At 32.4% G+C, this 17267-nt stretch overlaps 2 protein-coding genes across 2 annotated transcripts in view; both read left to right on the forward strand.

Annotated features, from left to right (window-relative positions):
- LOC131851655 (glutactin-like) overlaps positions 1-14076 on the forward strand; it is a 38842-nt gene extending 24766 nt beyond the window's left edge. Inside the window, exons 2-6 of the mRNA XM_059202175.1 lie at positions 6459-6576; positions 8743-8952; positions 11939-12175; positions 12834-13040; positions 13606-14076. Of these exons, the coding sequence (XP_059058158.1) occupies positions 6459-6576; positions 8743-8952; positions 11939-12175; positions 12834-13040; positions 13606-13761 (928 nt within the window). The 3' untranslated portion in view covers positions 13762-14076. The remainder of the gene's footprint in view (positions 1-6458; positions 6577-8742; positions 8953-11938; positions 12176-12833; positions 13041-13605) is intronic.
- Positions 14077-14795: 719 nt separating this feature from the next.
- On the forward strand, positions 14796-16870 carry LOC131851659 (phosphatidylinositol-glycan biosynthesis class W protein-like). Its single transcript, XM_059202180.1, has one exon. The coding sequence runs from the start codon at positions 15000-15002 to the stop codon at positions 16335-16337; it is 1338 nt and encodes a 445-aa protein (XP_059058163.1). The 5' UTR covers positions 14796-14999; the 3' UTR covers positions 16338-16870.
- Positions 16871-17267: the final 397 nt, after the last annotated feature.

Below are 17267 nucleotides of genomic sequence, written 5' to 3' on the forward strand. Positions count from 1 at the left end.
GAAAGCATTTTTGTATTATATCGCTTCAGTTGTCATAAACACCGGACCCCTTTCGATTCTGATAGCTCTCAAAACATGATGCAAACACTTGGGCAATTAGTTTCTGCAACAGCTTAATAGTATTAATTTTCTTCTCATATTAAATGTTATATTATTACCGTTGAGAAATTATTGTCTTATTATGTAATTGAAATGACAAACAAACTGATTGAAACAACCGTCAGGCATCAGGCAACCGTTGCTTATACATACATGAATAGTAAATATATACCAGAAAGTCTTTCAATCAGGTGAGAATAGTCGCTTATATACATTGAAAAACAGTATATAAAAAAATATCGGTAGGTCATTAACAATATTATAATGCTAAAATTTTGTTTATAATATGATGTGTACAAACATAAAAAAAAAAGTATCTCCAAATATGGCACAAATTTCTAAGTTAGTTTAAGCTGCACATATTATCCTGCTCATAGGACTTAAATACAGTTTCCCAGGAGCTGATGCTAATCAAACGGGCTTGGTCCGAGGCTCCAATGTGTAGTCTTTTAAGGGTAGGGTAGGCAGATAACCCGGAAGGTTCGTATTAAGTGCAGACATCACTTCGTCAGGGGATGCGTTGACATTGCAGAGGACTAGGCCGTACCTCCATACCCTGTAATGTCACTGCCAAATGTCACCCTTCAACGATACACAGCTTATACAGCAATAAAATAGGTGTGAGTAAAAATAATCAGATTATATGGCAAAAAGTTTATATTTGGCAGTCTTTTGAAATTTAGAATTTGACATCTGTGCGCCGAATGGTGAAAAACCACAAAAGATTACTCAAAAACCTATAGACAAACATACATGCATACACTCTAGTAAAATTGTACTTAAACAATAGTACAATGATATTTGCAAATAATATTAGTCAATAACAATACAAATGTGGTTTACGTAAAGTATAATTTGATTATTATAATGTCATAGCATAAAGATCAAGGTTGAATATCACTGTGAGGACGTATCTTTCTGTCGTTGTACTAAAATTAGAAAGTGTAAATAAATTATCAAATATTCCATAATATCGTAGTCCGGTTGCCGTATAATCAACACTGGGCTTCCAAGCTATTTCCGAGCTCTATTAATTGCCTGATGATGCCTCGTTTAGAGGCAAAACACGTGTCGCAATATGGGCGTAGATCCAATAAAACTAGGAATTTGATCACTAATAGGAAAGGACAACGTTTCCAGTAGCCGTGATAAAGTTTCAGCACTGAATATTTGTGGTCTCAAACATGCTAATGGAGTAGAATTAAACAAAATATTACTATAATAACGACTAATTCGACAAAATAAATATTCCATACTCAAAAGTGATTGGGTACCATCAGATGGGCCGTTTGCTTCTCTAGCGCCACTGTCATATAAAAAAATAATGTATTCGTATTAATTATCAACAATATTATTATATACAGGTAAAATGCTAGCTGTTCACCCGCGTTATTGTCTGCTTTTTAAGATAAAATATAGCACATGTCCATCATTATTTTAATCTATGTTCATTTCAAATTTTATTAAATTTATTCATGCTTTTAGTCAAAGAATTTATAATACAATATTCGTTAAGAATACTAAATATTTTTAGAAAAGGAAATATTCTAAACTAGATTTTAGTAGTCTATTAATAAAGCGTTACAAATGTTTTCTAAGAATGGAATGACCTTTTGCAGTGGACATCACGGCAGTGGCAATTTACACTTATTGTGCAAGTTTTTGTTAGTGCTACACTGTTGTTGTAAAAAGTTGTTTATGTTCATCCTAATATATTTTGTACACTATAAATATTTATACAGAGTTAAGTATTAAAGGACATAGCAATATGAAAGTCATAACAGGAGTAAGAAAATATATAAACTTAAATATATTTACATTAAAAATATGAATATAAGAAAATAAATTAATAACTTTTGTTTTACATATGACAGTTAATATAACTGTTTAAATATTTAAGATATATATATAATTACCGTTTTATTTTACTAGCATTTATAATACAAGGCATCACGCGTATAGATACAAAGAAAGCCTGATAAGTAATATAAATTGTAAAGATACATGCACGCATATAAAAGACATCAACGCGTCACTCTTTATTTCAAAGTCAAATCGAGAGCGTATTAGGTCAGCGGTTAACTACAGAGTTCTTTATGATCTCTATATTTCTGACTGATTCCCCGATAATAGAAACACCCATATCAAACCAAATTAATCCAAGAGACAGCGACTAACGCGTTCTCTATATACCCAACGAAGTGAAGGCATGTCATTTGTTGAATCTATTAATACATGAACTCGTCTCCAACTGCCAAAAACTATATAGATGTTATCTTTTGTAAATCTCAGTACTATCTTTTAAGATAAATAAAAACATTTAATTAACGTCTTTATTACTAGTACCAGTAGGGGTAACAATACATTTTGTATACAATGAACTTTAATTTGCATTTAGCAAAACAAATGTATGTATGTGTGTACAATATTGATATAAAAATAAATAACCTTGCATATCTGTAATTAGCTACCTTTCACAAAAACTGTCTACATATATCAGATGTGACAATTACTAAATAATGAACTGAACTTTTAACATGTCGACACGTGATCTCATTCCAGTACATTGTAATTATAATTCTTGTATAACGATACAACATGTTTAACATTACTCGAACACGCCCAGGCCGGGACTTGCGACTGACTTGGATATTTATTAATTTATCGACACTGCAATGAAAAACAACAACAAAAACATGCAGGTTGACTGCGATTATTAAAGTCATTAAAATGACAAGTGGATATTTATTGATGTTCGGCGATCAATAGACTTAGACATTTAGTCACGCTTTATTTTATTAGGTATCAAAACCTTTTTTTTTATTTTTAATATTTAATACATATCGTTTAAATAATACGATTATAGAAATATGGACCTTACCAGCATATTAAAATTTCTCACTATAACATTATTACAAAAGCTGCGAAAAAATGTAAAAAGAGATTCTAGAATTTTTATTTACATAAAGGCAAATTGATTTTGAATAAAAAAATGTAATCTCGACTAAGATTTAATTGTAAAAACTCGATTCTACCACATCCCTATTTATATGGGACTAAAAACCTGCAACACTGGAAATTTCATTTTACTGACTGGAATTAATAATCTTACTTTACTGTAGAATTTGTATGCTACTAATCTACCGTAGAATTTTCAACCTATTTATTATGTACTAATTTCTCAGACATTATAAATATTATTTATTGTACAAATAATACATAGATACTATAAATTTAGCCACAGTTTGAGCAAAGGTAGATTTATCCCTAGAAGAGATCTCTTCCAGTCAACATAAAACAGTGGCATAGGTGTTACTGAGTGGGTAATAACTGGTGCAAAAAAAATCTTTACCGCCATCTAGTCCCACGATGAGCAGAGCTTGTATGGGTACTAGACAGCTGATAAATATATGTACTTAAATACTTTTTAAGTAATAAGATAAAATTACCCGTGGCGACAGTTTTCATATTTTGTTAACGACGTACCATCAGATGAACCGTCTGTGTGTACCTATGTGTTGGCCATGATAAAGACAAGTACTTTGTTATTTATATATATATCTATATATATATTTATTTATTTCAAAATTTACATAGCAGTACAATATAACTGTTATACAGTTAACATATCCTCGAGCCTGTATCGCAGGAATTCACAAAAAGATGTCCAGACAATATTAACGGTTACAGATCAGATTTTCAAACATGACTCATTTTACAATATTATAAATGCGAAAGTTTGAAAGTATGTATGGATGAATGTTTGTTACTCTTATACGTAAAAACTACTGAACGGATTTTGATGAAATTTTACAGTAATAAAGCGTATATTTATAACAACATAATAAATTATATTTAAAAAGATATTGTGTAAATTGGGCGAAATGTCAAGTAAATGTGACACAGACGAAGTTGCGTGTGTCAGCTAGTCATTTCATATAGCAACAAACTACTTCTTGCACCTTAAAATTCTAGTTTCCATAAGTAAGTTCATATCATAAGATTTAATGTAACACTTACATCATATGGTGTTTTATGTAGTTAAGGCTGCAGCCTGATGCATCTCGTTGCGCTACTTGCTACCAGTTCCACTGATTTAAATGAGCCGCAGTGCTATATCAATTATATTACACAACTGCCCAGCGCATGCCGTTCATTTCGGAGAAATTCCCGCCATTATGTAACGTACGAACGCCATTTTATCTTTATAATTTTTATCGAAATGTCAGTATTGCAAATATTGTAGGTTAAATAATAATTAAAGACTTTTATATGTATACATACAATACGAGATATGAATATGATGTTTTCTTTTTATGAAATTGCATTTAAAAACAAAACCATAGTCTGTATATTATCTATGTATGATTGCACTGATGAACGTGACATATTCTGAGGTATAAACAGAAGGTTTATAGGCATAACATAATACTTTAAGTCCAGGTCATGTGTAAAATATTGTTTTAGGCGACAAGGCAACCTTTTATTGAACATATTTGTGCAAAGTGTTCTTTTTGTTCTATTTTTTTCTAGTACACACAATAAAGAGTTTTGTTACTGTGACATGGAAACTTTCATCTGTTGTCAATCTCGAGGACTAGTTCATTGCTACTGAAAACCTCGTGAGACTCTCTCATTATAAAATTACAGGTGAAAGCTATAACTACATGATAAGAAACTTTCGTAAACTTCATAAATAAAATAAAATTAGTATATATTCTGCTTAAATGATATTATTAAATAACAACTGTGAACGTCATAAATAGAGTGATTTAATTGTAAACTAACCTGTACTGTTGTTTTATTTATACATTCATTTAAAATAGAAACATGTGTACCAATTTACTGAAGAAACAATGACATTCACAAAAGTATAAAACTGTGTTGCGAATATCGACGCTCTCCATCAAGTTTATATAATTCCGTAATATAGAATGCTGACGTATTATTTTTTATTATTAGAACTTACTTTAATGATAACGGAACCGAACTAGTATGATTTGCGAGAATGTATTCAACAATTATAATTAACAAAATAAACAATATAATAGGATGATGTATCTAGGCTTTTCATAGACTCAAATCGGAAACACTTAATTTAATGATAATGAAAACGATCTAGTACGATTTGCGAGAATTTATTCAATAATTGCAATAAATCAAATAAATAATATTAATATGATTATGTAGGGCTTTTCATAGGCTCCAATCGACAAAACTTAATTTAATGATAATGAAAACGATCTAGTACGATTTGCGTGAATGTTTTCAACAATTGCAATTGACAAAATAAATAATATTAATAAGATTATGTAGGCTTTTCACAGACTCCACTCGACTGAATTTATTTTAATGATAACGGAACCGACCTAAGTATGATCGCGAGAATGTACCTATTTAACACTTGAAATTAACAAAATAAATAATATTAATAAGATTATATAGACTTTTAATAGATTCTAATCGAAAGAACTTACTTTAATGATAACGGAACTGACCTAGTATTATTTGCGACAATATATCAATACTCGAAATTAACAAAGTACATAATATTAATAGGATTATGTAGACTTTTAATAGATTCTAATCGACAGAACTTACTTTAATGATAACGAAACCGACCTAGTATTATTTGCGACAATATATCAATACTCGAAATTAACAAAGTACATAATATTAATAGGATTATGTAGACTTTTAATAGGTTCTAATCGACAGAACTTACTTTAATGATAACGGAACCGACCTAAGTATGATTTGCGAAAATGAATTCAACACTCTCAATTGTGAAGAATATTTGTAATCATATTGCTAATGGCGGTAATATGAGGTAACCGTATATAAAAGCAATGAGGTGCACACGAATTTATTTATAAGCTGCAAGCAGCAGAATTGTATAATAAAACACATAACATACAATACTACTAGCTGTACCATATAATACGGCTTCGTCCGTGTGGAATAAAGACCTTGTATAGCATTTTACCCCTTAAGGGTAATTAAAAAAAAAACTCTGAATGTCATATTTATTTATATTTAATCAACAGACTAAAAAATAAATTTCATGCTAGCTTAAAATGACATATTATAACCTTTTTTCTCCCCTTTCAACCCCTTAGTACTAACTAAGGTACATAATAATGCAAAAAAGGGTTGCTTTTTCATATTAAAAAGTATCCTACGTCCTTTCTAGACGGTGTACCAAATTTCATTTAAATCGGTTTAGTAGTTTTGGCGTGAAAGTACGACAGGTAGACTGATAGAGTTAATTCCGCATTTATAATCTTAGTACGGATTATTACGATTGAGTTACTGTACTTAGAAATAATTAATATAAATTTAAATTTTGCTTGTTCCAGGTGGCGGTTTCTCATAGGTTTCCTGTTGCTAGGCGTTGTATTCGCCGCAGAAGATGATGACGGCGTGCCTGATGCAGGTGTTGATGCTGATGATGATGATCTAGCCCTGGACCAAGAGGTATATATTATATATTTAATATATATTTCAATTTACAAAGTTGTAGGTATCTACAACTCATATATTTTAGTTCTTTTTGAAAGTTGTGATTCGGTTGTTGGAGTTTGAGAGATATATCTAAACTTAAACTAAAGCAATATATTTTAGTCCTTAGAAATGGCCAACCATGGCAGATATCACGGGCGTCACAAAATATTTGGTTATTCCCATGGTACTGATCATTTAGATACATATGTAGGCGACAGTTGCCTCTTTCCATCAACTTCCAATTAAGTAGGTGATGATGATGTAATCCCGACCAATTTTAGGCACGGCGATTGTCATCAACTCCGATTTTGCCGTTGATATGCTCGCATGTGGCTTATGTAGCCAATTAAATAGGTACACAATAATTCAACAATAATATTTAAATCCACTAAATTGCATAGTTAATAATATAAATAGTAGAAAACTTTCCTTAAAAAATCGATCACGTCTCAAAACTTTTGTACATAAATAAAAACGTTTGGTTCCCGCCAAAATCAATGACGCACGTCGTAATCGAAAACGAAATCAAACCGATCAACTAGATGCAATTTTTCTACACAATTTGGTGTCAATGGCCGTGAGCAAGGCCGTCAAGAGTGAAAGTTGAAAGTAAGTCATATTTTTACCATAGACAAGTAAGTATTCTATTTTATTCCTTTTTTGAAAGTTTATAGCGCCATATTTACATTGTTGGCGGGAAAGGCAAAGGTTAATTTTGTTTCTACACTAATTAGTTGCATAAGCATGAATATTAATTATTATTTAATGGAATAGATATCACGTTTGGGAAATTACAAACGGAAGGGATTGGAATAGAAATTAAATAAAACCACGCATTATGTTAAATCAGATATTATATGTAGGAACTTTTAGAGAACTGAGAACTATCAACGTCTCGTGTATACTGTCCATTCATACTCGTATCTGTAGGCACAGTTACACTTACTATCAAATGAGCTTGTTTTTCTTTCCAGTTGCACAAAATTATACAATTGGTAGAAATTATTATACACGCAATTATTGTAATAGCTTCTGTCTACAGCTTCAACGGCGTGACTATAATTTCATGACGATTTGTAAAAGAGTAAATTAAGATTTTTTGCATTTGTACCTATAAGAATTGAAAAGAATATAAAATCTTTTATTGATCTGGCTGGTATCAGATTAATTGGTATCGCATTAGTTGATTGTATATATTACCATTTTTGTTATTTAGTTTAGGTATGTAATATTATGTTATCTGTGGTATAGGTATGCAATATTATCTTATTTGCAGTATAGGTACAATGCGATTGTCACCGGTCGACACATTTTGAGTTCGAAAATTAAAAAAAAAACACAACAACGAGTATAAATACCGTTATTCAAATAAACTTACATTTAAGCCTACTTTATTCGACCGCTCATTCGGAATAAAGTCTTAGCACAAGAAGAACGAGCAAGAAATTTGCGTGTCGCTCTAATTTTAGTTAGGATAATTAAATTGTTCCGATTTCTGTTATTTATAAATACTAATAAAATATACAAACAAAGTCAACAATAGCGATTCAAAATAACATTAAGTAATCAAGTTGCAATTAATTTCATAAGCAAAACCAAGCTGACCAATAGTGCATTTGTTATATTATTAAGTATCGTAATATTTGAACACGTTTTTTATATTTTACGTAAGAAAGTTTCAAAAGAGACTTAGAAAGTTAAGCCTAAATTTAAACAAGGGTTTTTTATATGGATGACAATGGAATAGTACACCCGCCTACCTTAGCGGATTACGCTGGCAGGGCACCAGTGGAGGATGATAAGATGAGTATGAACTCTCAGCATCTCCAGCATATGTAATTGTATTTTTTCAAAAGAAATAATTTTGTCATAAATAAGTTTCATTTATTTGTAGTACTGATCGCCTTATGACCTTTATGATCGAAATTCGACCATAATTAATTCAAATTAAGTATAAATTTGAACATTAATATTCCATTGTCAAATTTCTTCTATGCGTATGTGTGTCAAAAACATGGTAATGTGTGTAATGTTTTTTCTTGATTTATTGTATTTTTTATGCATACGCGCAATTTTCTGAATAGAGAGTACAAAGCTTCACGTATTATTATAATGACATACATATGTTTTGTATTGTAGGAAACTCGCAACTTACGGCCGCGTGCGTACACCCCGACCGCTTACAATGCGTTGCCGAGTGGCTTCAGACCGACTCCTTCGCTGGCCGAGCTGGCGGGCTACCAGCAGCGTCCGCAACAGGAGCAGCAGGAGTACGTGGCGCTGGTGCCGGCGAGGCCGGCCCAACAGCAATATGTCGAGGAGCAACGGCCTATTAGACCACACAGAAAGGTAATTGCCCTCTATTATATGAGTGACCCTTATTCTGCGTGTATACCCATATACCCAAGTATCTCGGAATAAATTAAAAAATACTAATAATTCTTAGTAAAAGGACACCATTACTAATTTTTTTTAGAATGTTTGGGCTATGTCAGTTTCTTGGACCTGTAGCACTGCGTTTTACATAGATCTATTGCGCTTGACCTTTTTCAATGTTCGCTACCTAGACCCGTCAGAGACAAGAATTGAGCGATATCTTAGGAGCAATGGTTTTTATCTCCTATACTCATGATGGTGATGCTGAGAATGGTAATGTGTTAAACCGCTAGACCACCTATGATTATAACAACGACAAATTTCTTTCCATCGGAAAAAACTTTTTTTTTTTGTTTGTATCTTGAAACTTTGTTTTAAAACTAAATATATATACACTTATCTAAAATCTATTGATAACTAAAACTAAGAGTAAATAACAATGAACCTGCACAATTCACAACCTAAGCAGACCTTGAATTATGGGTAAAACTACTGACACAAATATTGAAATATATTTTTATATAAACATCATATAGATAGACAACATCAAGACACAATCATATTCCCAATTACAAATGCTATAAATAAACAAAAAAGTCGTTAATAAACGATTAAAATGTCCTACATAAATAAATTATTTTTGGTTTGTACCATACGAAGAATCTAACCTGCGATCACAGCATGTAAAGTCGCTAAAATTGCTGCAAGTAGGCGAATATAGTCTATGTTAGAATTGCAACTAGATGCTAAGTGAATTGTAATTTCCTTTACGTCCCAATAGTAAGGTTAGGTATTAAGAGAAAGCTTTAAACAAATTTAGATTACCTACATCATTTGCTAAATAATCTTCAGTGACTGGCAGTACTTTCACACGTCTCTGCGTAGATACATCACTATTACTTTAATTCGGTAGCGCAGAAATTGCACATCCATGGTAATACGAAAGTAATTCTGTTTATCTGTTTCCTTATCACGCCTAAACCTTTAAAACTCTTCTGACTTATTTTTTTAGAGAAATAGATTAAGAATTGGCGTTGTACATATATAAGCTGGTTTAAATGACTACAATAAAACTTGAAGAGGGTGATGAAACTAACATTGATTTCGTGTTATAATTGGAAAACAATTTTATAGTCACTTTACGTTATAAAAAAACTTAAAAAAAAAACTATTCGATGTATGTACTGATTTAAGATTTAAGCAAAGTGTTAGCCATCGGCTAATAGTGTAACTATGTATGTACAATTCGGTTACGTTCAAAATTGCAATAATTAATAATTATAGTGTGATTCAGAGATTTTCGTAATTACAAATCATGAGTGGTAATGTAGAACGCAAAAGTAGGTGTATAGTGTTTCGGTACTTTCAGTAGCTATATGAACTGTCTTTACACGTACGCTCTTTCTTGCGTTTCGCGAATCGTCTATCGCGCAAGAAAGAATGTGCATGTAAACGTAGACAAAGAGAATGAGGACCACCTCGGCTGCCGGCTCGCGCTATCCCGCGTTCTTCAATCGTATGTGCTTTAGCCCCTTTTTGTATTAAAATTTATAATTGCAAAATAGCGAACATCTGTCTATGGAGCAATGACGTAATTATAGTTATTAGCTGTGCTCGCGGTTTCGCCTGCGTGAAATTTATAACCTATAGATATGTTATTCTGATGTAATATAGCTTATTACTGTAAAGTTTCATAAAAATCCGTTCAACAGTTTTTGTGTGAAAGTGTAACAAACATCCATCCATACTCACAAACTTTCGCGTTCATAATATTAATAAGGTAAGATTGATAATATATAAATTTTTAAAATATCTGTGGAAAATACAATCTGTGGAATAAAAAATATATTTTTAATAGTGAAATGACATGATACGCTATATCACGCGCGAAAGAGTGAAATAGTAAAATACAATCACTCACTTTGGCTCGGCTTTTTCACTTCACTTTTTTTGGCTTCACTTCGACTCACTCACTCGGCTTTGCCGCGCTGAATCTCGCGAATCGCACGTGAAAGAACGTATCGTGTAAAGGTAGCTAAATTGAAAATTTAAAATTTACATAATCTAAATACTATACATTCATTTTTCATTCACTGACAATTCCTATAATTTATTTATTATGTAGGTGTAGATAAGTAATTTAATTATCTACCACTCTGCCTTTGTGTACGCTGACAAAAGTAACTTAATAAATAGATCCCTCACAGTTGGCAATTATTTGATTGTGTATTATTTTTAAGAATTGTTCCGATTAGTTTGCAATAATGGGGTTGACATGTCTGAAAACAAAAACCCCAAAATAAAACTAGATAAAAAAAAAAATTATCTACCTGTGTTATGGTTACTGCAATGTAGACATAACTCTCTTTTGAAGTAGACTTTTGTTTAAACACGTTCTGTGCGTTGTGCTTTACTAACTTAGATTAAGGGTCCACAGTTAAAATTTAATTTTTACAGATATAAAAAAAACGTATCTATTTATATTTCTGACCAATACCGAGATATGAAATTAAATTCTCCGCCTAGTATAGCATGTCGGATTCCAATATCGCAAAATTCGACATGTCAGCATACTGCGTTTACCAATTAACAACCTCTGCCTTCTCCATCTGGGAGAGGGAAAGGGATTGTTTTTTATACTATTATGGTGGCAAACGAGCATTGTTAGTCATGTGGACTGATGACCAGGTCAGGTTGACTTCCACGCGCTTCCCCCTGCAATCCATCGTGATGAATTCCTGGTGAATTTACTAACCTAAACTCAAACTCATCGCATCATCGTTCACTGGTGCCTCGCCAGCATACCGTTAGCGCAGGTGGGTAGGTTGACCATTTCATTACCATCCATAAATATATATTCTGCTACGAGCAAAGATACATGCTCAGACAGGGGCGGTAATCGGTTCTTATGATAAAATAAATAATAATGCAAATAATACAATTCCCATTTGAATTATAGCCACAAGAACATCGCCCTGCGAAACTCCAACAACAATTGCAAGAAGAAGAAGAATTAGAGGAAGAAAAAGAAGAGCCCGACCGTCTCTCTCAGCTGTTGCAGCAGTCCAAGTTCGACTGCGTTGGCAAGCAGACGGGGTACTTTGCTGACCAAGAGCTGAACTGCGAAGTATTCCACTATTGTCAAGACAGCGTGAAACACTCCTGGATTTGTCCAGATGGATTCACTTTCCACCAGGTTAGTGCATACTAGAAATAATATATTTGGGTAATAAAAATAAAACAAAGGGGTTGTAAGGGGTTGAAAGGGATGATGAATGATTGTATGCAAGTATCGTCATTTTTAAAGCTAGAAGATTGTTTATTAGGCTGTTTATTGAACATAACTAAATATCTATGATATTCAAAGTTTGTAAAATGTTACCGTTAAGTGATTAAAATAAAATGGGGGATGAAAGTTTCTACAGAAAATCGTTATTTTTGAAGCTACAACGATGAAACTGTTTTATTTGGTTATTTGTGTTAGAGCATTATATATTTTATCTTTATTTGGTCAAGGTTTTTATAACACTCGGAAGAAGTCGCGGGCAAATGGCCAAATAGTACAGATTCACAAACAGAACAATCAGAACTTTTGATGCTAGAAACAATGTGCACTACTTTTAATAGCCTTAAAAGTAGTGCACATTGTTTCTAGCTTATATCGCTCTTAAACATATATTGAGTATATCTTCTTAAGACGTTGTAATAGAGATTCTTGAATTTATACAAACAAGGGTAAACTAATTAAGTATATTTGATAAAATTTTACCTCATTGTGATCACATATTAGCTCACGATGTAATGTACCGTAGCCAATAAGTATATCTACTAATCTACCAACTTGATTGAAACAGGTACATCTAATCTGCATGCCGCCTACCCACGACAACATCTGCCAGAAATCAGCGAAGTATCATTTCGTGAACGACTACCTCTACCGGCCCATCAACCAGGAGGAAGTACAGAGGAAACCCAACGTGTCGCTCAAATACTCCGACCGGTACTACCCCGCTGAAGTATACAGGGATGACAGATACGAACAGGAAGAAGAGGAGGAAGAGGTTAGTTTATGATAACCGAGGTTCTAAGGCTCGGTAACGCGCAAGTGATACTCCTAGTGTTTGATACATCCATAGGCTACGGTAACCGTTTACCATCAGATGGGCTGTATGGTTGGTTGCCACCTACGTAATATTTAAAAAAAAGTGTTTGTAGTTATCTGTGGGCACCTCAGTTCATTATCACCACAGATAATACATTTGGATAATATCGCTCACAGATAATATCACCTACTTCTGCCGCTAAGCATTCTGCTTTGCAAACTGTTTCGGTTGTACGGTGCAGTTTGGCCAGTGAAATTTCAGGATTTTTTTTATACTGCTATGGTGGCAAACAGGTATACGGCCCATCTGATGGCAAATGGTTACCGTAGCCTATGGATATGAAAAGAGGATAAGAGGCATTACTGTCATGATGGTCTTACTTAATCAATTAAACTATTCAGAAACAAAATCATAAATCATTTATTCATATAGGATATTATTGTTACCACCGAGGCCGTATATAAAATAGGTTCTTAAAATTTGCCTTCCACATTACAACCCTAAAATGTGATTTTGTTCTTAGGAGGAAGCACCTCGCCGCCAGCCAGCTCCACAGCCCCAACAGGCCAGGCCTTCGCCCCGTCCTCAGCAGCAGCCCCAAGTGTTCCACTCAGCCGAAGAAGTGAATATACCGTTAGGGCAAAGACGTCCTCAGCGCCCTTATGATTTCGACTTTTAAATAAAGTCTATTTGTAATTTAGATAGTACCTACTTTTATTAAATTGTATATAGGTGTCCTTAATTCTTGAATTTTGTAAAAAAATTTTGAATAATATTTACCTCAAATTTTCAATGCCTATCTACGCGTTTTAATTAAGTAGGTAGAGTGCGAAACAATCGTATGTCTCTCAAATGAAACTGATGTTATTTGAAATTCGATTATACGAATTGTAATTATAAAATAATCTTATTTATATTTCTGTACTATAAAGTATTCACTTTGTAATAAGTTACAAATTAGGTTTAAGCTAGTCTTTGTGTTAAGTGTACCTAAATAAGATGATAGGAAAAAATAAATGTTTTTACAAGAACAAGAAATTAACCTGTTTTTTATTTCCTTATTTAAATTTATGTTTATTTTGAATAATGAGGAGACAAACATATACTGTATAAGGGCGCTCATGGTAAGTGGAACTGAAAGCAATATTACACTACTCTCAACTAGTCGGCCAAATCTATGTAAAAATTATTATAAAAATTTATTTAAATATTTGTATTCTTTATATACTATTACACGTCGTACCTATAATTTATAAATAAAAATTATAAACAGTTCCTAGGTGAAAACTGTCTGTTTATTTCTTTGTGTTTCGACGTTTCACATAAGAACGTTTTTTTAAGGGATGGTAATGATATGTAGGACGGTTTATACTGGCGGGGCACCAGTGAAGAATAACAAGATGAGCATGAGGTCAGGTCAGTGAACCCATCGTTGCAAATTCACTAGGAATATATCATAACAGTCTCCGCGTGGAGGTCAACCACATCTAACAATTACCTTCATTTAATAACCATTTTTATTTGGGTAAGGGTATAAAAACGCTTAGAGAAATTTGGATGAACCTAAAAATTTATCTACACCCGACCTAAAATGATTAGGACATACGAAAATCGTTGCGAAAGAAGTTAGATAATTAGCCCACAGATCAATAGAAAATATTTTTGCTATCAATGTCAAAATTGTCAAGTGATATGACAAATGGTAAAGAGGTTATGTTATCTAAAAGTCAAAAACTCCAAACAAACACTGCCGGTGTCCGATTATGATAAATATAATCATGCCATAAATTTCTACCTTGAGGAATTGTGAATTATCTGTAATTCAAAGTGTAGTGAGAAGATTATAGAAACGACATTCCTCAGTACTCAAGCAATTCTTAACATTACGAAATTTGGATTTAAGAGATATTGGAAATAATGCAGTCTCAACTACTTCAAGATATATCTGGAATGAACCACACCGAGTACAAGAAGTATCATGAGTCACTCATGATGAATAACCACGGTTCAACAGCATTTCATACGTTTTTATGTATATTCTTTACTGTACAATGTTCGGTATATTGTGCAATTATAAACAAGTTTTCTGGCGTACTTCAATACTTCTACGAATATATAGTTATTATACTAACTATGATAACCGCCCATACAGTATTATCGGAGTATATTTATATATTAAACATTGCTATTTTTACAATGCTGTTGTATGAATTCATCTATCAATATAATAAATTGGATTTTTTCAAGAAATTCAAACAATACAATCGCTACAAAACAGGACGAATTCATACAATTTCATCTGTTAGAGGACTCACCTATTTGATCACTGTATTCTGTATTCTAGCTGTAGATTTTGAAATTTTCCCGAGACATCTTGCAAAGACTGAAAGTTATGGTTACAGTCTAATGGACACGGGAGTGGGATTGTTTGTATTTATGAGTGGTTTGGTACACAAGGATGTTTCTAAAAATAATGTTCTAGCAATAATAAGAGGGAATACAAAATTCATATCTATACTTGTTTTCCTCGGTGTTGCCAGGTTCATATCTGTGAAGCAATTGGATTACCAAGAGCATGTCACAGAGTATGGAGTGCATTGGAATTTCTTTTTCACATTAGCAGTATGTAAACTAGTTTCTAGTGTCTTGTTATTCTACTGTAACAACCCTCTGTGGTTAAGTGTAATAGTGTTAGTTGTACATGAGACAGCTTTATATGTTGGACTTCAAGAATGGGTGTTTGGTGATGCACCACGAATAAATGCATTGGACGCTAACAGAGAAGGCATATCTTCTAGTCTAGGTTATGTTTCTTTATACTTGTTTGCTGCTTATATAAAACTGATATTGACTGATAAGACAACACATAGATATAAGGTTCAAATTACATTAACTTCAGTCTGTCTAATACTGTGGATATTGACATATGTAGTGGATTGGTACCGTCCCACTTCTAGAACATTAGCTAACATGGGCTATTGCCTCTATATAGAAGGCATGATAGTCACTATAATCACAACCTTATACTTCCACGAAGTACTGTTCCATAATTTTGATGTGCCCGTAATTCTGTCAACTGTCAATGACAATGGATTGTTGTATTTTCTAATAGCCAACTTAATAACTGGCGCCATTAACTTAAACATAAGAACTATGCTTGTTTCAACTCCTATGACATTACTTATTTTTGTTAATTATATGATAGTTACTACAGCTTTTACTGCTTATTTGAAAAGAATAGGTGTAAGAATATAAAAACATTAATTTATTTATAAATTGAAATAAAAGTATTATATACCATGTACATAATAATATTAAATTACATAAATAGTAGATATATATTTATCACAAGAACAATTCAATGCAAAAGAATTCAAGTTCTGATGCTACTTGGTGAAATAATATATATATGTTACATAAAAATAACTTAAGAAAATAAATTAAATTACTAAATCTAAATATTCTTGTATTTTAATGCAGGCGAAACAGTATTGCATTATATACAATCTGCATATAAATAGGTTTTATATAATTTGTTAGTTTTTATACTTTTCTGATGCAGTGGGAAGTAAAGCCAATATCAATACCAATATAAATAAAATATAGGCTTAATTACAATGCATACGCATAAACCAGTATGTGTGTGCTACAGCAATACAAAATGGCACATAGCTCTGTGTGGAGAATCACTCCAGAATCAAAACACTGACTTTCAGCTGTCTTCAAGCTATGTATGTAATTTTTAAAACACAAAAAAAAACAATTGGTTGAATATGAAATAAATAAATAATAAAGAAAAGTCGGAGTTACAATTTGAGTATATCCTTGAAAGATACATTGGCACCGTCCCTACTTCCTACTGCATATAAAATGTGAAACATTGGTGCATTACTCTATACACAGTTTAAGCACTGTCACCCCTCATCCACCGATTATACCTATTTAATTTACTTATAACATCATTCCAGGTCAAAATAAATGTGATAAGAACCACCTGTAGGTATAAGTTATTATTTTTTTTTACTATTTAATATTTTTTATAATTGCTGTGACAATTTACCAATATATATTTTATTATAATAAAAATAGGACACATAAATAAGACAATAAAAATAGGTGTGTAATGGAAATAATAATAATGAGTAATGCAAAATTTAAACAGTTTATATTACGGATTTGGTAGTT

This window comes from Achroia grisella, unplaced genomic scaffold (assembly GCF_030625045.1).
Source record: "Achroia grisella isolate CSIRO2021 unplaced genomic scaffold, CSIRO_AGI_Agris_v1 utg794, whole genome shotgun sequence".
Taxonomy (NCBI): Eukaryota; Metazoa; Arthropoda; class Insecta; order Lepidoptera; family Pyralidae; genus Achroia; species Achroia grisella.